The sequence below is a fragment of the Sinocyclocheilus rhinocerous genome, unplaced genomic scaffold (genome assembly GCF_001515625.1).
Source record: "Sinocyclocheilus rhinocerous isolate Xijiao unplaced genomic scaffold, SAMN03320098_v1.1 scaffold749, whole genome shotgun sequence".
NCBI classification, from domain to species: Eukaryota; Metazoa; Chordata; class Actinopteri; order Cypriniformes; family Cyprinidae; genus Sinocyclocheilus; species Sinocyclocheilus rhinocerous.
Genome location: NW_015653466.1, coordinates 1564273 through 1590552, shown reverse-complemented (window position 1 = coordinate 1590552; position 26280 = coordinate 1564273). Strand labels below are relative to the sequence as shown.

The 26280-nt window shown below is 35.5% G+C and overlaps 2 protein-coding genes across 2 annotated transcripts in view; one reads left to right on the top strand and one right to left on the bottom strand.

Moving 5' to 3' along the window:
• The window catches only part of LOC107715940 (potassium voltage-gated channel subfamily H member 1-like), a 53015-nt gene extending 47363 nt beyond the window's left edge, over window positions 1–5652 (bottom strand). The window contains exons 1-6 of the mRNA XM_016522202.1: window positions 5598–5652; window positions 5370–5493; window positions 3970–3971; window positions 3735–3863; window positions 3524–3642; window positions 1596–1988 (exon numbers count right to left, since the gene is read on the bottom strand). Coding sequence (XP_016377688.1) covers window positions 1596–1988; window positions 3524–3642; window positions 3735–3863; window positions 3970–3971; window positions 5370–5493; window positions 5598–5652 — 822 coding nt within the window. The remainder of the gene's footprint in view (window positions 1–1595; window positions 1989–3523; window positions 3643–3734; window positions 3864–3969; window positions 3972–5369; window positions 5494–5597) is intronic.
• Window positions 5653–13945: 8293 nt separating this feature from the next.
• The window catches only part of LOC107715939 (phospholipase B1, membrane-associated-like), a 20280-nt gene continuing 7945 nt past the window's right edge, over window positions 13946–26280 (top strand). The window contains exons 1-29 of the mRNA XM_016522201.1: window positions 13946–14024; window positions 14397–14456; window positions 14559–14622; window positions 14978–15012; window positions 16030–16081; window positions 16167–16218; window positions 16300–16356; window positions 16466–16534; window positions 16618–16679; window positions 16769–16850; window positions 16993–17097; window positions 17616–17684; window positions 17962–18030; window positions 18341–18430; window positions 18511–18571; window positions 18659–18717; window positions 19493–19566; window positions 19723–19766; window positions 20149–20257; window positions 21231–21282; window positions 21560–21640; window positions 21758–21823; window positions 22416–22516; window positions 22640–22721; window positions 22925–23029; window positions 23124–23219; window positions 23531–23602; window positions 23681–23758; window positions 23859–23919. Coding sequence (XP_016377687.1) covers window positions 13946–14024; window positions 14397–14456; window positions 14559–14622; window positions 14978–15012; window positions 16030–16081; window positions 16167–16218; window positions 16300–16356; window positions 16466–16534; window positions 16618–16679; window positions 16769–16850; window positions 16993–17097; window positions 17616–17684; window positions 17962–18030; window positions 18341–18430; window positions 18511–18571; window positions 18659–18717; window positions 19493–19566; window positions 19723–19766; window positions 20149–20257; window positions 21231–21282; window positions 21560–21640; window positions 21758–21823; window positions 22416–22516; window positions 22640–22721; window positions 22925–23029; window positions 23124–23219; window positions 23531–23602; window positions 23681–23758; window positions 23859–23919 — 2086 coding nt within the window. The remainder of the gene's footprint in view (window positions 14025–14396; window positions 14457–14558; window positions 14623–14977; window positions 15013–16029; window positions 16082–16166; window positions 16219–16299; window positions 16357–16465; window positions 16535–16617; window positions 16680–16768; window positions 16851–16992; window positions 17098–17615; window positions 17685–17961; window positions 18031–18340; window positions 18431–18510; window positions 18572–18658; window positions 18718–19492; window positions 19567–19722; window positions 19767–20148; window positions 20258–21230; window positions 21283–21559; window positions 21641–21757; window positions 21824–22415; window positions 22517–22639; window positions 22722–22924; window positions 23030–23123; window positions 23220–23530; window positions 23603–23680; window positions 23759–23858; window positions 23920–26280) is intronic.

Sequence of the window (26280 nt, the reverse complement as noted above, 5' to 3'; positions counted from 1 at the left end):
GACGCCTCGCAGATACAAACGGGGTAAATAATGTTTTATGTTTTGATTAAAAGATAGTTAACATTAAAGGTCAGCGAAACCCTAAGAATTCACAAAATTTTTTACAATAGTGCTCTCATTATAACGTTATGTGTATGACAGTAGTTATTAATGTTCTGCATTTCTGTTTCGAGCTGCGCGCGCTGAAGATGGCCAGTAGAATGAAGCAGCAGGTTTTTAATCAATGGGATTTAAACCTCATCATTTATCTCATATAGAATACGCTTCGTTATTTATACAACATAACGTTAATATTACGACTTATAGGCTATCTGCAAAAAGGGCCCGAATGCACATGAACGTGTCTGCGTGGCTCTGAATGAACTCCTTTTGTGCACGCGTTCTTTACGTAAGAACGTGCAGAAACACAGTAACTAAACTATAAAAATTCACAGCGTTTTATTATAATAGTGTTCTCATTATAATTGTTATGTATATGACAGTCCCAGTCATAGTTATTAATATTATGCATTGTTGTTTGTCCTGTTTGCGCTGCGGGCTGAAGAGATAATCACCGTAGTACTACAATGAAGCGCTTTACTGCAGCGCAACTCAACCAAATGCATCTTATACGAGATTAATAATACATATACATATATAAACCGGCTGAAATGTTTTGAAATCACTTGTACCCTACCTGATTGAAAAAATCCAGTCTTTCACTCTGCCTGTGTCAATTTGAGTCTTGTTAAAGTTTTAAATCCCTGCCGCCAAGATGCTCCTCTGTCGGTCACGGATTATGGAAAGTGAAACTTAAATCCATAGGGGTGGTTGGATTTATTCACGCATGTTAAAATATTTATTTGATGCTTCTTTCTTTTCAGATTCTTATTTACAGCATTATTTTAATAGGCTGTATATTAACTTATTGGGAGAAAACCAGTAGTTCTATGTGAAATCAGACATTTGAGCACCCCCACATAGCCAAAATGTCATGATCATAACACCCCGCGAATATTCGACTGTGAGACTGGTAGTCGAACCAGGCTCCTCCTATCGAAGCATCGAATCTTCGACTATTCAGGGTCACCCCTATCTATTATATTATATATAACCTATTGCCCTTTTTTTTTGTTTTTTCTTTGAGGGAACCAAGGTGATGCTAATTTCCAGGTTGCCCCATGTGTTTGGGGTGGGATTATCTGCTTGCCTGACCAATGGCAGAACGGAAAACCTGTTTGCAGACAGTCATTATTTTTGCAATTGCACTGTAATGCTAGGACACTATGTGGCACTATAGAGTAGCAAAAATAACGGATTTCACCTTGGCTATATTTGTAATATTTAAAAAATGCTCTTTGTTCACTTGCAAACTCCTTAACTTGACACATCTTACATAAAGTATATGTTCCTCTCTCTTAAATTATTGCAGTCTGCTGCTTTATTTTAACACTTCCTATACACATAGTCTTACTTTAAACAGTGTAATAAACTTCAGCATACTGGAAAACAAAAATAAAAACAATGCCATAACAGACATTTTCGATCCTATAATTGATTATTAATAATTTTTTCATGTTTGTGTGTGTGTAAATAAACTTGTGCGTTGTACTGACCTCGTCCACGTTCTCAAAGGCGTTGATGACATCATAAGGCAGACAGGACAACAGGTCAATCACAAACCAGGTTTTCATGTAATTCATGCGAATCAGTTTCGGGTCTGATATCACTTCCCCGGCTGGGCCCACGAACGTGGTGTGGAAATTCAGTACAATGTCTACCAAAAAGATCACATCCACAATGCTGTCCACAACCAGCCAGGTGATGTTGTTCTGCTTGGTTTTGAACGAGACATTGTAGGGGACCATGATGGCGGTGTAGAAGGTGAGAATGAGGATGACCCAGTCCCAGGTGGTCTTAAAGGCACAGTAGTGCAGGATGATGTGAGGAGGGGTCTTGGGCGTCTCTTGTTTGTACTGGGGCAGGATGTCTGAGCCCAGCTGGAGAACCTGTTTGAGAGAGAGACAGAGAGAGAGGCAGCGGATGGTTGTTTATCTGAGTGGAGAGGAAGAGCAATGACCCATCTCGGCTTACAGGAGACTCACCTCAAAGAAAAATCACATCCTGTTAAACATCTCATCTCGTCTGTTTAACAGATACAGATGAAGCCTTGTCACTGACTAAAATAGATTTTTAATGGACATTTTGGATAAACCATCCTAGAATAAATGTATATTAACATTACATATTAATGAAAAATGAATGGAAACATACACTGCAAAAAAATTGTTACAGATGTTACCTTCAGGATTTAATTTCACTTAAAGGGTTAGTTCACCCAAAAATGAAAATTAGGCTGCGTTTTACTCACCCCCGAGGCATCCTAGGTGTATATGACTTTCTTCTTTCAGACGAATCCAGTCGGAGTTATATTAAAAATCTTCTTTGATCTTAGACAATTTTTAATCTAACTCCGACTGGATTCGTCTGAAAGAAGAAAGTCGTATACACCTAGGATGCCTCGGGGGTGAGTAAAACACAGCCTAATTTTCATTTTTGGGTGAACTAACCCTTTAACTAACACTAAAAATACTTTCAATTAATTAAATAATGTGTTGAATAAAAATGTTAATTTATATGTATTTTTACTGTAAAGTTTAGGTCCAGATACCACATAGAAAAATTCCCAAACACTTTATGGATTTCTTTTAAAAATATATGTATATCAATATATTAACTTAATTCATTAAAATGTATTTAAAATTTAACCATTGAAATGTAACCATTTCATTTAAATATATTAATAATTTTTTTTATTATTATTTACATATCATTTATTAGTACATGACTCTGGAATCCTTTGAAATATTTCTGAATAATGAACGTTGTCAATCACAACACTGTATAACAGTCTCTCTGCAATCTCTACAATTAATATAATAATAATTTAAAAAATTTAAATAACTCTTATTTATTTATTTAGTCATCCGATACACTGGACTGTACATTCTCCCTTTACTTCTTTATTGCAAATGATTAGCTGGAGCAGATTATATACAGTAGTCAGTTTATATTGCTCATATTATATTGCTATTTATTGCTTACTGTCACCATGGATTAAATAACTAATACAGAACTAATCTGGCAGCTCCATTGCATGACAGCTTTTGTGTGATATTGGTATAATTAGCTAGGCCTAGAATAGAATGTAACAAAATGTATCATTTGTTACAGATGAATTCATTATGGGGCATTTTTGGCCCCCACATTTAAATTTCTGGGTCTTTTCTTCACATTTGGTGGCACTTTTGTCACAAAGTTCTGTTAATTCCTGACCCTGGTTTGTAAACTATTCAAAAATGCCCCATATATCTTATTAATCTCCCTGCAGGAGGACTGGAAACACACAGTGTGAAGGATAGCCTTCCTAGTGTTAGTTTGATCTTTGACACAGATGGAAGCAAATATTTGCTGATGCACACCAGAATCACTCACAGGCATAAAATGAAATGTATCAGACTGACACACACACACAGACACGTACCTCTGCAAGGCGCGAGTGTTTATGTACATTCTCTCCTTTATGTACAGTGGGCTGCAGTTGTTGCAGGACCCCTCTACTGCTGGTCAGAGCCCTAGTCAGACGAGCAAACTTCCCCCATCCTGAACACAGATATAACACACATTCAACATTCACTCTTAATTTCACTGAAATACACTAACATGTTCATAAAATACATCTGAACAATACGTACCTTTGGAGGAGTCATCTTCAATTGGTTGTTTGAATGCTGTAATGTCACTAAACGTACACAGGAAGAGCACAACCTTCTCCTGTTCATTTCGTATAGGCGCTATTTTCAAAAAAAACCAAACCGGCGTTCCTGGAAAAACAAAACCGTGCACATTTAAACACGCTGTAAATCTTTGATATATAACATGTCAGAGAAAAAAAAAGTGATTTTTCTATTGAAGAAAAAACTGTATTGCCTCTGTTTTACACATTTATGCATATTCATTAAGATATTAGCATAACAAATTTATTTGTCCAGGACTGCTGTGTTCCTGCTCCCAGTTCTCACAGCTCAGTTGTGTGTGCATCTGTGTGTGTGTGTGTGTGTGTGTGTACTGGTTTACAGTATATATCCTGGTGGGGACTAAAACTGCCACAGGAAATTTAGAAAAATTACATAAGGCATATGTAACAGAATACATTTGACTGTGTTTATTCTGCTACATACACTAGCGTTCAAAAGTTGCCGTTGGTACGATGTTTTTTATGTTTTTGAAGAAGACTCTTATGTTCACTAAGGCTGTATTTATTTGATCCAAATTACAGTAAAAACTGTAATATTGAGAAAGATTATTACAATTTAAATATATTTTAAAATGTAATTTATTTCTGTGATGGCAAAGCTGGATTTTTTTAGCAGTCATTACTCCAGTTTTCAGTGTCAAATAATCATTCTAATATGCTGATTTGGTGCTAAAAATATTTGTGAAAAATGTGATACTTTTTTTCAGGATTCTGTGATGAATAGAAATTTCAAAAGAACAGCATATATCATATTTGAAATATAAATATTTTGTAACAGTATAAATGTCTTTACTGTCACTTTTCATCAATTTAATGCATCCTTACTAGTATTTCTTTTAAAAATATATTTATTATTAAATAATTTTGCACTCTTAATTATTACAATTTAAATATATTTTAAAATGTAATTTATTTCTGTGATGGCAAAGCTGGATTTTTTTAGCAGTCATTACTCCAGTTTTCAGTGTCAAATAATCATTCTAATATGCTGATTTGGTGCTAAAAATATTTGTGAAAAATGTGATACTTTTTTTCAGGATTCTGTGATGAATAGAAATGTCAATAGAACAGCATATATCATATTTGAAATATAAATATTTTGTAACAGTATAAATGTCTTTACTGTCACTTTTGATCAATTTAATGCATCCTTACTAGTATTTCTTTTAAAAATATATTTATTATTAAATAATTTTGCACTCTTCCCCATATTCCACTCTACATAGTGTAGTGTAGTACTATATACTGTACTGTATTGTATTGCATATTGTAATACAATATTGTACTGTACGTATACTGGGTTGTATTGTGGGCATACTTCATTACAAACAATATTGTACTATCTTGTATATACTATCTACTATAAAATATTGTACTATCTTGTATATTGTGCTGTCTAATGAGGCATTTAATACTGTAAATGGTAAATTGCATGTATACTGAATTCAAGCGCCTTTCTACAGGAACTTGCAGTTCTCTCTCTGCCAGCCTCTCTCTTATGTGAGAAAATATGATCAATATGATGTGATATAAAAACTAGTACATGAAACCATCTCTGCATGAAGTCTGATACCTGCAAGTGCTGCTTTTCTGCATGACCTCAGCACGGTGGTAGCCGGACAGCTTACAAAAGCCATCATTACTGTAAACGATGGGCCAGTCTACAATCTGGGCATTTCCCAACACAAAGTTTGTGTCTGTGGAAAGAGCACAGGAGGGTATGGGGAGGAAACAGGTGAGAGGAACCAGGCACAAGGTCAACGGTAAGAAAACTAGAGGTCGGTCGCTATGGTAATGTCACATGAGGCAGGGTGGGTGGACATTGTCACGGCAGCTAAAAGCCACTGATCTGACATGTTTGTGACAACACTCAGTATTTCAGCTTCAAATTTATCATTCTGTACCTGAGATGGTTATGCACAGTAGTGTTGCTTCAACACACGAACCACTCTCACATTATCAGTCTGTTGAAAACTCTCTGTGCCAGGGTCATCTGTAATGGGCTCCATCTCTGTAACCTTGCTTTAACCTTTCGTCTGATGTCTGTCAATGTTAGTTTGTTAGTGGCTAGTGTGTTAAGCAGGCTATCAGGCTGATTAGCTGACAGTAGTGATTTAGCGGCTGCTGAGTAAGCCAGTAGCACTTTTAACAAAGTGTATCTCAAAGCTTGAGCAAGCTCACGGTAACACTATACAACCTGTAATCTGATATAAAAGAATTAGAAACTGTAGTCTGACACAAATGAGGGACAGTGAAGACCTTTCCAGTATTTAAAAGCAAGAAATTGCCTTTATATAAGCGTAATTGCCTTACGTAATATGTAAACTGTAAACAGTATCATGGCTTTCATCAGTCTCGCAGCCTTTATTTACATATTTACATACAGTAGGGTTCATAAAATTAAGGATTTTGTGTGATCAATGATTGTTTACTTAGAAATAGTTCAGACTCGTAAACATTTAATATTCTTATTAATATAATAAAAGGTTTAAATTTGATTTTAAATCCCAGACTTTTGACCCCCACTGTATTTTGATCTAAAATAAAATCAGCTCTGATATTTTTTGTTTTTCATTATAAAATATGTCCTTCACCTCATTCACTCATAACATGAATGGCAACATTTTTCACTTTGACTGCACATATGATGGAAACACAGACAGACATTTAATCTTTCTATGGCTAATGCGGAGGGTAAATATGAGATGAGCAAATGTGGAAGGGCAGCATCAGAATCAGAAGTGAAGGAAAACTCAGATCTATGATATCAATTGATTTAAGAGCATGGTGGTGGATTTGCCACAGAGCACAGTTCTCCTCTACTGAGCATAAACACGGGAAGTTTACTCCACACACTGAAACAAACACACACACACACACACACATGTGTACTCACACGCACCACTATGGAGGAAAAACGTTCCATGCCAACATTTGTTATTTTACAGCAAGTGCTGTCAGCGCTGAATGAGGACCAGGTAGCAACATCTGCATTGTTATTTTCACCATAACTAAGCAGCTTTGAAATATCAACAGCACTGTTAAACCACTTTAACACTAAACCACAAAGGAGTTTAATCAAGGTTTTCATTCAAATTCAGACTATCCGTTTGTAAATTAACAAAAATTGTTATAGAACAATATTAAATGTCGAAAGGGAACTAGAGAGAGAGAGAGAGGGAGGGAGGGAAGGAAAGACAGAAAGCAAAAGATAGAGAAAGAGAGATAATGGAGGGATGGAATAGGTTAAAGCACAAGTGTTCTGCTCGGTGAAGGTTTATACCTGTGTGTCTATGTGATAATGTCCAAACTGGAAGTTAAAGAAAACAGAAAAAGAGTTAAAATAATACACAAACACCATAGAGGAAGAGGAATTCATCCTCCTGTTCTTCTCCAAAACGCCCCAAACAGGCCATTCAGACATCAATGTTTTCAGAGGTTAATAGAAGTCCTACTTAAATGGAAAAGTACATCTTTTTGATATTTTTAAAGCTTAGAGATCTCTCTACTGGGGTTCAATGCTCAAAAAGACAGGCAGAGGTGGTTTCCACTAAGCAGTTGTGGACATCTGCTGTTCAATTAGTTTCAAATGGCCGTATGCATGCAACGAAACTGCACGAATAAGAAAAGCAGTCCTGATGGATAAACATCAATAAAGGGGATCTTGGATTCTATTTTAAGGACCTTACAGAGGGTGCAAGAACACAGTCTGATCTCACATATAGTAGTGCTGGTGAAGATCCTCAGCCAGTTTTCAACCTTTCAGCACTCTTAAATATTAATTGCTATTAAATATTAATTTAACCTAAAGTTGTTCTCTATCCCACAAAGCATGCTGATGGAAGGATGTATGAGAACAACTCAAATGGGGAAAGAGCAGCACTTGCTGTCACGCAGCGAATACAGAACAACATCTCTGTTCCTGCAGCCCATTACTCTTTTTAAGTATTTTTATGATAATTATAATATAAAAATACATTTCTAAAATCTAGAAAAAAAAATTGTACTGATAGAACTGTTTATTTAACGTTTGCTCCGTAAATTCAAGTAAGAAAAAACGAATAAGTGATCTATTGTAAAACATTCACTATGCACCTGCATAGCGTTTTCCCCCTCGCGTGACCAGACACCTTTAACTTTCTATTTTGTGTAGTTATTTAAGTATATAGTCAAAAGTATGTTGTTTTTATGTAAAGGTTTCTTCTAAGTTAAATCTCTTAAGTAGCCTACCCAAAAGTTGTTTCTTTATTTTCTTTATCTGCGACACTACCGCTGATACTCTTTTTGTAAGTGCGCTGCTTTGGATGTGGTGGTGCGTCTTACCGTTAGACCGTCGGACAATATTTTCCAGAAAAGTGTTTTGTGGGGCCACTAGTCCTCTGCGTCCCCCGGCCATCACGGCGGGTCATGCGCTCCTATGAGAGCCCGGACGTCAGCATAAAGTCCCCGCACACGTCTCCGGTGTGTCTGTCGTCCACATGCCGCTGCCGCATCCAGTGATGTGTGGACCCGGGGCTCTCCTCGCGCTCTCCTCTCTCCTCCACCCCACTGAGCCTCCACCATCGGCTTAAACTGGCGAAACAGCGCCATCTATTGACTCGTGTGAGGCAGCAGGTGTTCCGAGGTGAATCAATAGATGGCGCTGATTCGGACAGTAGACGTTTGCAGTGCGTAATAAAGTCTACTAATTCCAGTCTCTTAACGCCATCTGCTGGTGGATGTGCTATTTCTTGTAACACTTTTCGTCTTTGTAAACTAGGAAGAGCTCAAAAGGATTGTTCGCCCAAAAATGAAAATCTGATATCATTTACTCACCCTCAAGTTGTTCCAAACCTGTATTCATTTATTTCTTCTGTTGAACATAAAAGAACAAAGGGGTCAAAAAACAGTAGTTCATTCATTCATTCATTATTTATTTATAAAGCACATTTAAAAACAACCCAGGGTTGACCAAAGTGCTGTACAGATAATAGAAGTCAAATAAAGATATGAGCCTCCACCATCGGCTTAAACTGGCGAAACAGCGCCATCTATTGACTCGTGTGAGGCAGCAGGTGTTCCGAGGTGAATCAATAGATGGCGCTGATTCGGACAGTAGACGTTTGCAGTGCGTAATAAAGTCTACTAATTCCAGTCTCTTAACGCCATCTGCTGGTGGATGTGCTATTTCTTGTAACACTTTTCGTCTTTGTAAACAGAGAGCAATCCAAGGCTGCCTGATCTAAGTGACCTAGAAGGATTGTGATAATGTAAAATGTCAGAAAGATACGCTGGTGCTAGGCCATGTAATGCTTTAAAAACAAAAAACTAGAAATTTTAAAATCTATTCTCAGTTTGACTGGTAGCCAATGCAGAGAAGTTAAGATGGGAGAGATATGATCAAATTTTCGACTGTCAGTCAGCAGCCTGGCTGCAGCATTTTGTACCATTTGAAGACGCCCGATGGATGATTGATTTGTTCTCTAAATGTTCTCTAAATGTTTAGAAATATGTATATAATTCACAAGCAATTTTTCAAATGTCCTTGAAATTGTATTACATTTCATAGGAGGATGTTCAATTCAATTACATTCAGTGCCATGTCAGAAAAATCTATCATCAAAACAATAAATATGTATCATAAAACGCAAATCTCTATAGAGTTGACTCTGCTGTCAAGAGTTGTTTGCAGATGTTGGTGTTGTCACCCAAAACAGCAGCAAATTGGGTTCCTGCACGACATGGGTTTGGTCATTAACCTCAAAAACATAAATATAATGATATTCCAAAAAAGACCTAGAAACCAAAGACCACAAATATAGCTTCCAGCTAGATAACAAGTTCCCAGAACATATGCTCAAAACTACCTGTGTATTAATATCAGCAGCACCACAGAAAACGTCAACAAGGCTGTGGATCTCTTGGATGGCACAAAGGGCAATATGTATCAAAACTGAGACCCCTACCAGAATATGGCTTAAATCAGAATCAGAATCAGAATCAGAATGAATCAGAATGAGCTTTATTGCCAGGTATGTTTACACATACGAGGAATTTGTTTTCGTGACAGAAGCTTCCACAGTGTAACAGAATGACAGTGACAGAACAAAAAACACAGATAATATTACTGTCTCTGGTGGGACATGTGATGTGCTGTCTGTATTTTGGAATAATCAAAACTGTTATAGATCCCATTGCGCTCGATGAATGTGAAGTCTAGGGCCTACTCAACATCCAAAAATCCACCAGTTGGGACAAACTAGAGTAGAGAGTCTGCTGGTACAATTCTGCTTTTTTGACTGAGACAAAACTCCCCATAATGACAACAGGGAAAATAGCACTTATAATAAAAAATAAAAATGGAGACATTACATCTCATGAAATCAAATTATTTTATTTATGACTGATTGTAGAATCATATTATGATGTGTTGTTAAATTTATCATTTGTTCCAAATGATTAATTTAACAGCTTGTCACATAATCACAATCTTGAATGCAAAATTTATATTTAGTTCACATTCTGTTTTTTGGAAGTTTATGACAATTTTACATTCAGTATTTCAGATTTTTGGTATAGCCTTTGAAAGCATTTTGAGATCTGACCTTTTGATCCATAGACCACCAGCAATCAAATCCACACAGGTAGTCTTTGACCTTTACCACTCAGCCACTCGATTATCATTGCAACCAGAAAGCCAAACTTTGGTTTTATAATTTCATTTATATGTGTATATATATATAATACACACACACACACACACACACATATACACACAGAATAGAAAAACAAGTAGATAGAATAGAAAAAATAGAATAGAAAAATATAAATATACATATATTTTTTTTTAAATAAGATAAAGTAAAAAAGTAGATAAAGTAGAATTAAAATAGAATAGAAAGTGCTAGAGTTAGAGGGTCAAATTATAAATGATAAATATATAAACATGACAATACTCATAGCCTAACCCTAGTAATAGGGACTTAATTAACATTTCAGCCATCAATCATCTCATTCACATGTCAATAATTTTGAGCTGTAGATGCACATGCAATGTTACACAAATTAGTTATCTTCTAGTGTTTAGTAACCTCAGGGTGAGATGTTTATCTTAACAATCAGAGAAGCTGTAAATCTTCAGAAACCTTAATGACTTTCATCATTCTCAGCATTTCTAATCATATCTAATCAGATTCAAGATCTGCACACCTGAACCTCCAAACACACACACTAATGACAACAAAAACTGTTTAAATATAGGTTTTCTTCACTTTGGCACTGGGATAATTAGCACGGAAATTGAAGTTTTCAGTCAGAACTCATTTAAGATAAAATAAACAATTTTTCAGTTATTTGTATAGTTATTTTCACAATACATATCGCTCAAGAAGGAAACACGATGCATTAAGAGCCGGGGGGTGTAGTTGAACTGCTCAGGACCAACAAGGGACTCATGAACAACTATCACAAAACATAAAAACAGTCGTGGATCATCCAGGAAATGACACACAGTATGAATATTCAAGGGTATGTAAACTTTTGAACGGGTCTTTTTACAAATTCAGTTATTATTTTGTCTTGTGGAGTGTATATAAACATCCGTTATGTGAAATAGCTTATTCAAGACAGTACTAAATAAAAAATAACATGCAATTTTCATGATCCCTCTTATTTTGTTAAAATATTGAACATTTTGCATATTCTGCAAGGGGTATGTAAACTTATGTGCACAACTAGAACAATATTCTTGTTTACTTGACCTTTTAAGTCACAAATACTAAGAAATGTTAATTAAGTGAATTGACATAAAAACCACACAGAATTCCCCAAATGTTGTCCCAACTAGTCAAACGCAGTTGTTTGAACAAAGCATTTCAAATGGAACAATATAATTGAAAACTTAAGGGGTTGTGAGTTCCCAGCATACTTTGCAGCATTAATAAATTAAGTGGTTATTATAGGATTGTTGTTTTGCTGTTTGCAGACTTTTTTAACTTTGTTGTTGTTTTGTCCTTATTGTTAGTTATTTGTTGTGAAGTAATGTTAAGAGCTTCTAAACTTTCTTTGCTTTGAAAAGTAACAAATATAGCATAGTTACAATGTATTCAATGTATTTAACAAATATAGCATACTTCACATATAGTATATAATATAGGCCTATATGGCTACCAAAATTATATATCAATTTACTGTGTTAATAGATGAAAATGTGTTGTTGAACAAGAAATCTGTTGTTGCTTTGATGAATTTATTGGCTGAATGAGGCATTTTGCTTCTTATTTGCTTCTTTACACTTCTCTTCTCCATCTACATGTCATCATTAGGATCTGTCATCCAGAAACATGGTTTTTGCTATCACTGCTTTGCTGATGACACTCAACTCAACTTCTCATTCTAACCAGATGATCCAACGGTAGCTGTTCGCATTGCAGCCTGTCTGACAGACATCTCTGGCTGGATGAAGGACCACCACCTTCAACTCAACCTTGCGAAGACAGAACTGCTTGTGGTCTCAGCCAACCCAGCACTTCATCACAACTTCTCTATATAGCTAGGTTCGTCAACCATAACTCCTTCTAGGACAGCAGGAACCTTGGAGTTGTGATTGATGATCAGCTAAGCTTCACAGACCATATTACTACAACGGCCCGGTCCTGAAGATTTGCTTTATACAACATTAGGAAGATTAGACCCTTCCTATCAGTGCAGGCCACACAACTCCTTGTCCAAGCTCTTGTCCTCTCCAGACTGGACTATTGTAATGCTCTCTTAGCAGGCATTCCGGCATGTACTATCAAGCCTCTGCAACTGATCCAGAATGCTGTGGCAAGAGTGGTCTTCAATGAGCTGAATAGAGTGCATGTCACACCTCTCTTCATCAGTTTGCACTGGCTGCCGATAGCCGCTCGCATCAAATTCAAGACACTGATGTTTGCCTACAAGACAACCACTGGCTCTGCACCAAAGTACCTAAACTCAATAGTTCAGACTTATGTGCCCTCCTAAAGCTTGCGTTCTGCAAGTGAACGACGCCTCGTGGTACCATCTCAAAGAGGCACGAAATCACTCTCACGGACCTTTACCTGGACAGTTCCAAGCTGGTGGAATGACCTGCCTATCTCAATTCGAGCAGCTGAGTCTTTGGCCATCTTCAAAAAACATCTAAAGACACATCTTTTTCATCAGCACTTGACTAACTAATGCTAACATTTTCTTATTCTATTTGTCTCTTTTTCTGAAAAAAAAAAAGAAAGAAAGAAAGAAAGAAACTGGTATGTGTACTGTGCTAGACTAACTGAGACTTGTTACAGCACTTGTATACTCTTGTATACTTGCTTTGGATAAAAGCGTATGCTAAATGATTAAATGTAAATGTAATGTAAATTTTGCATGGAGGGAACAAACAAATTCAAATTGACAAAACAAAGTAGTTTTGCTTAGGACAATTTTTAAGATAACAATTGAGAAAACCTAAAAATCTGAATGCATCTGAATTCAAGTTTTGTTGAAGTTGTCTTAATACCTTGTTTTACAGTGTGTTGTAAAGCAGCTTTAGGAACAAAGAATAGTGCCTTTCAAACCACTTTGCAAAGCCTTTATAATATCCACATTTGGACCATATGGACCATTTCTTCTTTTCAGTGAAATTTCTTCTTGGACTAAAACATGTTATATCATCCTAAGACATAAAACTAAGGGCCATTTGCATAAACATGCTCACTATGACTGTCAAGAATGTTTCTTAATAACTATTTTGATCAGTTAGCAGTTAACCAGGGGTTAATCAGTATTGCTTATCAGATTCAAATTAGGCTACTCTATATTTTTATGTAATTATTTTTATATAATTATTTTTTAATCAATATAACATTTATGGCCAGTCTTAAAAAAGAAGAAAAATTAGATGCCTTTTAAGACTAGTCTAAGCAGTTTATGCAACCGGCCACAGGACTATAGACCTAGCCATTATCTTACCAATAAACACCTTGATAAGATCAATAAAAAATCAATTCCATACCATCTACCTTGAAACATGCAAACTAACAGTAGGCGTGTCTGAGTGATTGAGGAAGATTACAGTCATATATTAGAGCAGGTGTCGCTAAACGTTTCAACAGTTTAGTTTCAGAACTGCTCTTTACTCCACGTGGCTCCAAACAGATTTCCATCATGGCAATAAAAGATAAAACTTTCTCTTCCTGTGCACAGATTATGATCCTGGCACTTCTAGCATGCAGGTGTTTAGCAGGTATTTAATCACTTTTGATATTCCGCCACTCTGCTTCCAATTTAATGCATAAAGCTTCCTTAGATTATTTTCCTGACATTTTAATGACTGGTTTGATAGTACTTTAGAAATGACTTCCCTTTTTAGCCCACTGAGAGGTTAATAATTACTCTGTCATGGAGCTGATGTGAGACTGTATGCGTTATTCACTTTCTATCTGTCTTCTAAGTCTAAGTCTTTTAATTCTAATTCATCCAATGCAATGTAGGTAACGCATTCACAGAAATGTATTTGTCACTCCAAAGTTGTGCTTCCATGTCAATACAGTGAGTCAAGTTTGTTGATGTGTGCCACTGTCTTGTTTGTGTTGTTGGGCTTGTTTTGTTTCTGCAGTTAAATCTGGTCCCCTGTATTGTGCTGCTTCATCTCCTTCACCCAGCACTCCAGTTTCTGGTAAAGGAATCTACAAGAATCTTGTGAATAAGACAGAGAGAAAAGAAATTAAGATCTAAGCTTGATTTCATTGTATAAACTGTCCTATCATCCTTCTCACAGTCCATTCTCTGAGGCCAGCTGATGTGTCTGTGGTATCTGCACTGGTTTTGTCTGATGTGGAGAGGTATGTCCAAATTTATCATTAATATTTTAAGTGCATTAAAATATCAATTAAGCTTCACTGGAGTTAAGGAAGAAATGTAAGGTCGAAAAACTTACTAACATAGACCAGCACATTAGTTTAACTAAAGTTAATTAATACCTAAATTCAGGTCATGCTCTGATTTTAATAGAAAGTTTTGTTATTCCATATTTAAAATGAGAACAGAATTATGTAATAATCAGAATATACATATTATCATTGCAAAAATCAAACTGGCGATTCATTCAAATTTTTTGATTTAATTCATTAATTTCCTTAATTCAAATGCTATTATTATGCCACTCAAAATGATTAAACATGGTGTTTTTTATGGCAGATCTGATGAAATTAGAGCCCTCAACATGCTATCTGGTAAGGCTTTAATCTTATTCTATAGAAATAAACAGACACATAATACCATTACCTGCATTTAGTATTGTACTCAAATTGCATTCGAATTACATTGTTGAATCTGCATGCCTTTCACTTAACTTATTTTTTTTATTTTTTTTTTACTAAGTAACACATTGATTGAGCTCACAAAGACCCATCACACGTTTCTGTGTGATTGTCAGGCTTGATTAAACCAGATCTTTGTATAAAGGTTTTGGAAAGATTAAGCCTGAGTCCTTGAAATGAAAGTCAAGGCCAGAGGAGAGATACACGCAACCATGTATCTGAACAAACAACACTCTGGTTTTCAGATGTTAATTTTCTGAGATAAACGATAAATGACATGACAAGAAAAAATATATAGGCTATGTATATATATATATATAGAGAGAGAGAGAGAGAGAGAGAGAGAGAGAGAGAGAACATATAATTTATTACAAGGAGGAAATCCTTCAAACATGTCCCTATCTCAATCAAATGTGATAATATTGTCTTATCTTGCACACTTAAGAACTTTGTTTTGGGTTTTGCATCGGTTGGCCTGCTACTATTGGTCTGTTCACTACTGTGTGTGATAGAGTTATGGACGGTTGGCTGCTCTGATGTCCTCTGGAAAACCTCAGAGGAACAGCTATCTTTATTTCTCCTCTTATAAATGCGACATTGTTTAGTGTTTCTGTAAATTCTGTTCAAGTTTATCTTGAGGAGTTAAGGTATATACAGTGCGTGTGTGTGTGTATGTATATATATATATATATATATATATATATAAAATGTGTAATGCTTCATGAAAATGTCTAGATGATCAAAGGTAGAAAGGGAAACTGGAACTGTATAGATAACCAATTGCTAAGTCAATAAAGCAGGTGCACTGATGCATGCTAAGCACGGTGTTTATGGGGGTGAAGATAACGCTATTTTGTAGGTATCAGAAAGAGAGACGGAACGCCTCAATTTCAAAATACAAAATAACATCTTTTCACTTTTCTGCCTTAGAAATATTGTTCACCTTTAATCCGGAAGTGTCAGCTGTTCTACCTGAACAAAGGTATCATAGAAAGAAATTAATATTCACTATTTAATTACAGACACTACATTTCTGTATGTTTACAATGACTGTCTTTGTGTGACAGAAGCTTAATTGATAAAGCAGAGTACATTATGGAGTCACTAAGCCCTACTCAGGTAAACACAGTCAGGTCTTTACAACAGTTAGTTCCGGTGTTGTGCCGAATTCATTAAAGGGGTCTTGTCCTGTCATTTCAGTGGAAGTTGCTCCTGCTCTTCATACCAGTTGATGAGCTCTCTGTGTGTACAGACCAGGTTAGACATTTGTCCACAAATCCTATCAACCTCTATTACATATTACATGGGACTTAGTAAACAATCAAAGTACAGGTTTAATTCTGTATTATTCTGTACTTGTCCTTAGGACTTTAGTGCAACCATTGATGCAACAGTGAATAGAGTGGAACAGATACTGGACTCTATTCATAAGAAGGTGAAGACAGTCAATATCCTTCAAACAACAGTTTCAATCATTAATAGAGTTTGTTTATTAAAGCAGCTTTCATTTTTCTCTAGTTGAAACTTACACTGGTTCATGTTGTTGTTTGGAGTGGACTGTCAGGTGAATCACGTGACCGGTCAGTATTAGACAACATTCTTCAAAACCTAATTCTGATAATATTCTGCAATGAACAGTTTAATTTAAAAAGGTGTCTATGTATTTTAGAGTGTGTCAGTTCCACTGTGAGGAAGGATATGATGAAAACAGACGCAGGTTGGATACAATAGTGTTCATGGCTTCATTGCAGGTACAGTCAATATAATTTGTATACAAAAACAAAAAAAACACACATACACATACATTGATACACGTTGATACATGTGTGACTTTTGAATATCTGTGCTAAAATAGTTTGACATTGTCAAACATTATATGTGTTTATTGAACAGGAATCTGTCAGTGCTCTTCTAGAGAGAAGAGGCTGGTTCAGTGACCGAGAAGATTTCAGCGTAATGCTTCAGTCCAGTCCAGTGCACACCGATCTGTCAAACCCAGTAAGTCTATAACACTCAGATCATTTTAAACAGGCCACTAGATAGATAGATAGATAGATAGATAGATAGATAGATAGATAGATTTGAATAGTGAACATTATAGATGGCACAATTTACACAATTTGTGCAAATATCAATGACCTATTTCACATGTATTATGTTGAACTAAAAAGTATTACATTTATACTGGTATAATAAAAAGTTGAATTAAATTTGTGCATTATTATATTGCACATGTATTGCATCAAGAAAATTTTTAAAGGCCACAACCAGTAGTTATTAAATAAACTTGTGTATTTTACTTTATTTTATAAATGTAACCTTTCTAGTGATTCACTCAGTTAGACTTGTATGGAGACTTGAGAGTAGGCCTATGTTATTTGTTTTTGAATCAATCTGCTCTTCTAAAACCATAGATATGACTCGCGCTGTGCTACAGAAACAAGCCTGCTATAGCAAGTTTATAAGGATAATTTGGAATGTTATTATGCAAAGTTGTACTTTTTTCATGTTTTCAGATGAAAGCCTCAATGTCTGACTCCTCACGTGATATAAGCATGTTGACTTTACAACTCTGGAATAATTTGGTAAGTTAATATTAATGCAGTCAACACATGTGTACATTGTTCCTATAGAGGTAGATGTGAAATCCTGGACACTTTACTTTCAAGTTATAAAAGTTCAAAGTGTTAAAGGCCCTGAGGTGATTGATAACAAGTAGACTGATAATCAGCTCTCGTGATAACATCTAATCTGAACCTTATTCAACCTAGAAACCCATCTAGAACCACCTATCTAATCTTGCCTTTATATGACGAAGAACTGGAGCCTTTTTCTGACCAATCCTAATTATTCTCTTTCCAGCTGCAGCCAATGACAGACAAGACTGAGATGGATGGGCGGGGTATATTCACCATTCCGTGCCCCACTGAGGTGAGGGTGATATTTGATTTATTTATGATCTCCTTAGCATTCATAATGCAAATTGCTGAATCAGAGTGGGTTCTTACATATGCCTTTATCTCACCAAACTGTTCCCGAACTATACGTTTTATGCAAGTTTTTGTCCTTCACCTGTGATAAGGTGAAGTGTATTTCAGTTCCATTTCATTTATGTAGCACTCATGTTAGTGATGTGACACACAAGGTTCATCGTGTGTATGTTCAAGTCTGGATGATTTTCTTTTTCTAAACAGACATAAACATTCACATATGCTTTACTGAACCTGTTGTTCTGTCCCAGAAAAAGCCGTTTTTGCGAACGCAGAAAAACTCATACTCACCTGAGCTCGGTATCTCTCAAACAGAGGATCTCTCTCCACTTCTCAACACAGTGAGTCCATTCTCACCATAAATTCGCCCTGTTACTTTGACTTACAGTATGTCTCACTTGTGCTGCATCTGAACTTTCAGGTGATGGGGAGTGAGCTCACCTGTGAGGACCGGTCTCCATCTCCCAGCATACCTACCTCAGGTAAACAGGGATCCTACACTTGTAGTACACCCTGGCTGGAAATTCTAGGAGTTTTTTTAAGCTTGTTTCTGTCTGTCTCTTCTGTAGTCCATGCCTTACGGCCAGCAGACATCAAAGTGGTAGCAGCGATGGGTGATTCTTTGACGGTGAGGTGATAAACATAAAAATTTTAATTTATTGATGATATTGATGATATTTGCTAATACTGATCATTTTTAACAAATATGCACTACCATTGTGATTTTTAAAATGTTTTTAAAAAAAAGTCTCTTATGCTCACCAAGGCTGCATTTACTTTATGAAAAATGCAGTGAGAACAGTGAAATTGTGAAAAGTTATAAAATAACTTTGTTCTATTTGAATATATTGGTGATGGCAAAGCTAAATTTTCAGCAGTCATTATTCCCGGTTGCGGCTAGAAGGGATACAGCAAAAACCGGAGGCTAACAATAAATTGAATTTTCTACCGATTAGATTGTGTTTTATTAGCGTCTACACCTACCCCAACCCTAAACCTACCCCTTACAATAATGCAAAAATAGTAATTATTGTTGTACAGTGTGAGAAAAATTGCACTATATTGATGTGCGCATGCCCAGTAGTTTTTGCTGTATGCCATCTAGCCTTAACCATTATTCCCATTTACATTGTCACATGATCATTTAGAAATGATTCTAATATGCTAATATGCTGATTTGGTGCTCCTGAATTTCTTATTATTGCTGATGAAATAGTTGTGCTACTTATTATTTTTGTGGAAACCATGATGTATTTTTTTTCAGGATTCTATGTATTTTTTTCAGACACTATATTTCAAGTAGTAATCATTTGTAACATAATAAAAGGCTTTACTGTCACTTTTGATCATTTTAATGCATGGTTGCTAAATAAAAGTATTGCCCCCCCCCCAAAAAAAAACAGGCAGCCAATGGGGTTGGTGCTGCACAAAACAATCTCCTGGGAGTGCTCACAGAGTATCGCGGCCTGTCGTGGAGGTGAGTGTCTACCCTGATCACTCTGTAAACCATCTGTTAATTACACATATATGTTGCTGGATTAGTTTTATCCATATGATTTACAGGATTAAATTCTTATCTAAATGATCAATCTCATGAAGCACAAGACAGATAGATTTCATTTTTTGTTCTCAGCATCGGTGGAGATGAGAACATAACAACTATAACCACTTTACCAAGTATGTGCAAGTGCTCATGTTCCTGTCATGTTCCTGTCTTATTATGTACTGTAGATTTATGATTAATCATTCATTAGGAATATAATCAAATTATTGTAGTCATTAAGTGTTTAAAACCACATAATAGCTGATCATGACACAAGAGTTTATGGAGTAAATAGCTGCTTTTTAATCTCTACTATATACTACGTAACTTGAAGTAGTCCAAGGGTGAAGTTAGAGATTGAGTATTATTCTTGAGTCCCTCCTTAAAAAACAGCAAGCCAAATATGTTTACCCTTACCAATCTCTTTATCTTTTTCACTTTCAGGGATTAGATGGACATTCAAATCAGATTTAGAGTGATTATGTGTGTATAAGATAATGTTTTTTTGTCATTTAGATATATTGAGAGAGTTTAACCCTTCACTCACTGGCTATTCATTGGGAAAAGGAAGTGCGAATTCTGTACGCAGTTTTCTGAACCAAGCAGTACCAGGAGCCAAATCTGAGTGAGTAGCTTCTCACTTTATAAACCAGTGACTGAATAAATGATTGACTGAGTATGAAGCATTGTTTATTTATTTATTTTATTTTATTTTTAAACATTAACACACACACACACACACACACACACACGTTTTCAATTTTAAAACGTAATTTATAGCAATGATGGCAAAGCTGATTTTTTTAGTAGCCATTACTCCAGTCTTATGTCACATGATCCTTCAGAAATATTTCTAATATGCTGATTTGATGCTCAAGACACATTTATTATTATTATTAGTGTCGAAAACAGTTAAGCTGCTTAATATTTTTCTAGAAACTGTGATAAAAAAATTTCAGGATGTTTTAATAAATAGAAAATTCAAAAGAACAGCATTTATTAGAAATATAAATATTTTTTAACATTATAAATGTCTTTACTGTCACTTTTGATCAATTGAATGCATCCTTGCTGAATAAAAGTATTTCTATCATGACAACTCTCTGAAGATTTTAGTATGGTAATGGATATGACAATGTTAATGTATTTGGTCTTGGCGGAATAGATCTGCTACGCTGCTGCTGCTGAATTGCTGCTGCTGTTGGTTAATGCTGTTGTTGAAGATTATTGCAAAGCAAGTACAGGAAATTGCTACTGGCAATACATGTGCCAATATGGTGCTGTGCGCATTTAAGACATACTGCTGCTGCACAAATAGCATTTAAAATAACCCGTAGCAGATCTATACAGGTGGAGCTGGGGAAGGTGGAGGGTTTCAGAGGTTTCATATAAATGTAAAGCAGTAAGCTCATTGGCTGCGTATGCAACATGAACCAATCAGTTTGTGCCAAGTAGTTGCGCTGTGAATATCATTAGTTTGCATTAATGACCCACCAGCCTGTGCCATCTAGAGTTTCATGACAGAACTTGGCATTAATTTCTTTAAAAAAAAATGTGAATACTGTAAAATTACTAAAATGTGATTTTTCATTTTGCAGTGATATGGTCACACAAGCTCATGCTGTCATTAAAAGAATGAAAGAAGACTCGGTTAGTCATTCTCAAAATCTCAAACATACACACATTTGCTTTTCTTTTGTGGTTGAAAATGTTGTCACAATGTTATAATGATATTTTCAATCCTCATATTTTCATTAAGGTATTGTTTAGTTTGTATTTTTATTGAGCTATTTTCTTTCTGTAAGATATTAAGATTACTATTGTTAAGGGATATTTAGTCCCCCACAATAGGCAAAATCTGACCCACACACAGGGTGCTAAATCTGAACCTCATTCAGACTGTCTGAAAATGTCTGTCTCTTTTCAGCGAATTGATTTCCAGAATGACTGGAAGATTATCACAGTCTTCATTGGAGGAAATGACATATGTGCCCACTGCTCTGATACTGTACGCAGATATTAATAGAGCCTTTTTTATTTATTATCAGAGTTTCAGTAATAGATCTGCAATTACTGTCTCTATCTCTCTTTATCACTCTCTCTCTCTCTTTCTCTCTTTCCTCAGCGGTACTATTCTCCTGATAACATTGTGAAGTATATTCGTGAGGGTCTGGACATATTGCATAATGAGGTGAGGCAATTTTAGCTCTAGTGCTCTATGCCATTTTTTTTATACAGATTTTGTTTCCGAAATACAGTGGGGTCCAAAAGTTTTTGAAAATCAGGTATTCAAAATGTAAACCTTGAAATAAAGTTTTAAGATTTTGAAAAATGTGAAACAAACAAACGAAAAAAGAAACTACTGTGATGTGTCCGATTATTGATGATTTTTTATTGAAGATATTTATGTCTGTGAAATCTGAAGTGTCTGAAAAATAAAAAACTTAATCTAAAAAAAAAGAATAAATTAAGATTCTGATTAATTTTCATTAATCATGTATGCAAATTTTATTCATTTTGTTATGCTGGAAAATATAATTTGTAAAGAAATGGTATTAAATCAGAAAAATGTTAAAAAATAATAGATAAATAGATTGGTTTCAGACTTTTGGAGCTCATTTTATATTTCTCTTCATATATCTTATTTATTTGAAACCTATTTAATGTTTGTTATGATAGGCCTGCATTGTAGCAGAAACAATGGTTAAAACCAGATTATTGGTAACAAAACGCCATTGTAAATCCCTGCTGCCTGTTGGAATTAATCATGTCTCCTTCTCCAGGTCCCTCGTGCCCTGGTGAACCTAGTGGAGCTCCTGGATATAATTCCACTGCGACGTCTCCATCAGGACCCCACTCTTGGATGCCCTACCTGGCTGGTCAAGTGAGTTTTGCCCTATATACTGGTTCTCCTGATTTCTGCTTGATTCAGGTCGAAGAACTGAATTCTGACGCTTTGGGTATATGTTAGTCTTGCATTATTTTGCTTTGTGTTTTATTTTTTCAGCATGTTGTGTCGCTGTGTTCTGAAACCTAAAGATGGATCTCATGAATTCCAGAAGTTGCAGGAGTTTAACCAAGCCTATCAGGTACACAACATATGACATGAAAATGAATTCATTTTTGTGTAAACATCTGTATATTAATATTTATTATGAGTGTTATTATTGATAATACAAAGTAATTGTACAGTTTAAAATGTTTATATTATTAATATTAGTATGATTCTAAAATGTAGCTGTGCTAAAGTGCATATTAATATTCAATGTATGCTGTTTTGTTTTATTCTCAGCGTGGTATGAGCGAGCTGGTGGAGTCTGGGCGATATGACACACATGATAACTTCACCTTGGTCCTACAGCCATTTTTCAGAAATGTGTTTCTCCCTGTGTTGGAGGTGCACAGCAATCTTACATCATTTACTGCATGAGCTATCCTTTCTTGAACTATTTGTACTCATTATCTTTGACATTTTTTCCATGTTCTTTTAGGATGGGAGGCTTGACCGTTCCTATTTCTCTCCAGACTGTTTTCATCTCAGTCAGAAAGCTCACACGCTCATGGCTCGGGCTCTCTGGAATAACTTGGTGAGCATATGACTTAAAAAGCTTAGATACACATATGTTAATGTATAAGCCTGATAATATTTTATTAATATATTGTATGTAATTCGTTTTACAAGCATGTTGTATGCTTGTATTCATTTATTATTTTCATTTTTAATATTATTTTATTTACTGTTGAATTTACTATTCAACAATAACCTCTTTGTAGAGGTGTAATTGAATTGTGTTAATTTAAAATACAATTCAGCAGGGAAAAATTTCACAGCATCTTAACTCTCAAAATGGATTTCCAGTTTTATTCATTCGTTCTCTCTCTCTCCCACATACTGTAGATGGAGCCTTTAGGTAATAAGACAGATAGTGAGGATTTTACTGCAGGTGTCCCTCTTAAATGCCCAGAAAAGGTGAGTTTAAACTCTGTAATCCTTCTGTAAACTCTATAATACTGTCACATTGTAATACTTTTTCATATTCTTCTTTAGTTGTTACCCTATTTGAGGACCTATCACAACAGCAATTACACATACAACACCCCTCCTCCTACTCCTCCGCCCACAACTGTAAGTCACATAAATATATTACATACAATATTAATGAAATACAATACAACCTTAAAGTGATCAAAATTCATTATGAAATGATTTCTCCCTTTCACTTCAGAATTGGGGAAGTGATTTCACATGTGTGGACACAGCATCCTCTGACACTGTGCCAACATCTGGTAAGAAAGAGAGAGGAGAGAAATTCATTTGCTAATTTTTTCCCACCAGATAACTATCCAACTCTCTAACTAACTATTTCTCCTTGTCTTGTATTTTTATATAACAAATCTTTTTTTTATCGCTTTAAAGTATTACAGCATTAAAGTTATTAAAATTTAAATATTTTTACTTTACTAAATGTTAATTTTTTTACTTTATTATTAACAGATATATATAATATATGTATACAACAGACACATACAGTATACATGTATATTCTGTTAATGAAATAGCAAAATGTAAAAATGTTGCTTGAATTTTAAGAAATAAAATGCTGCAATACTTAAAAAATATTAAGGAGGATAAAATTGGTGATAGATAAAAATTACTAGAAAAATGAGAAATACTGAATATGTACATAGGTTTATGGATAGAGACAAAGACGTAAGACAGGCTTCCAGATATCCTGCCATTGTTTGTTATCTTTTTATGTACAAGTAGCTCTGCATTGTTGCTTTGTTGTTGTGTTTAGGTGTCCAGGTAGTCACAGTTGAGATAAAGTTTAGATACAGAACTGTTATGTATTAACATAACCCCACATATGCTTCCGTCTATCTGCCGCTGCTCTCTATTTTTGTTTTGGTTTGTTTTGCCGTTTTGGATTGTACCTTTTGGACATTGTGAATTTTATTGCCCTTTATCAGAGGATTACATTCTACATGTTTAATGGAATTTGCGTTATGGTTTTTCTTTGACTTTTTGAGTTAATGAGTGAACGCTGATCGCTGTCTGTCTGAAATTCTTTTACAAAGACTCAATCATGTAGCTGGGTTTCAGGGGTCTGTGCTGAAGTGGTTTGCCTCTTACCTCAAGGAGAGAACTTTTTCTGTTAATGTAGGTGAATGCTTCTCATCTTGTGCACAAATCTCTTATGGTGTTCCGCAGGGTTCCATTTTGGGTCCTCTTCTTTTTACATTATATGCTTCTGCCATAGGTCATATTATTCAGAGACACAACTTATCTTATCATTTCTACACTGACGACACTAAGCTTTATCTTCCTGTTTGATTGTCTGCGTGACATAAAATGCTGGATAGATATGATTTTTTTTTTTTTTACAGCTAAACAATGACAAAACTGAAATAATCATCTTTGGCCTATCAGTTCTGCCCTCTGACATTGTCAATCACCTTGGTCCCCTCTCCTCTAATGTACGTGCTGTGTCAAAAACCTTAGTGTTATTTTTGATCCCACTTAGTGTTTTGATAAACATATTAGTGCTGTCATGAAACACAGTTTCTTTAAGTTAAGATAGATCCAAAATGATGCTTTCTAAGAAGGACCTCAAAACCGTTATTCATGCTTTCAATAACATCAAGGTTGGACTACCGTAATTCGCTCTATCTTGGTTTGCCTAAATCAGCTCTAGATCGCTTGCAGATGGTACAAAACGTGGCAGCCAGATTATTGACTGACACTAAAAAACGTGAGCGCATCACACCTGTGCTCGCCTCTCTTCAGTGGTTACTGGTTAAGTTCCATGTTGATTTTAAAAATTAGCTCTTTATTTTTAAAGCTTTGCATGGACTTGCACCTCAGTACATTTATGATCTTCTCACTCCGTATACTGCTTCAAGACCCCTTCGATCATCTAGTCAATTACTACTCTCTGTTCCTCATTCTTGTTTTAAAGCAAAAGGTGATTAAGATAAAGGTTTTCTCAGTAGTTGCTCCTAGGCTTTGGAATAGTCTTCCTCTCTATATTAGATCTGCTCCTTCTATTTCTATGTTCAACTCCTCTTTGAAGACCTATTTTTATTCTTTGTGTTTTAATTCTTCTTGAGGGTGTAACTTTTTCATTTGTCCATCTGGTTGTGTTTTGTATATTGTCTAGTCTTTTGTTTTGTTTTAATTCTGTTTAATATTTCCTGTACAGCACTTTGGTTTCAACATCTGTTGTTTTTAAATGTGCTTTATGAATCAATAAACTAAACTAGTAAGTTCTAATTGGTAAGTCATGGGATCTTTCTGATTTACATTCAGTTCAATGTAAACAGCGATGAATATCTCACCTTTGAGGAGTATGTGTGTCCGTCAGAGCCACACACCGAGCTGGAGTGAACTACAGGACATGGCTTACATTTCCCATGTTTCACAGGTCCCATCCAATGCTTATGGGGGGGATTTCCTTTCCTGGGTTTAATGCTACAAAGAGAACAAGACAAGATGTGTGGGCAATGTCAGAAATATAGGCATAAATTTGTTGGGCCCTATGTGTCACGCTCTTGTGAAGGAAGGCACATGAAGATGAAGGTAATCCAAATAACATTTAATAGTAATCCAAGATGATGAAGACTCATACAAAACACAGGGTAACACAA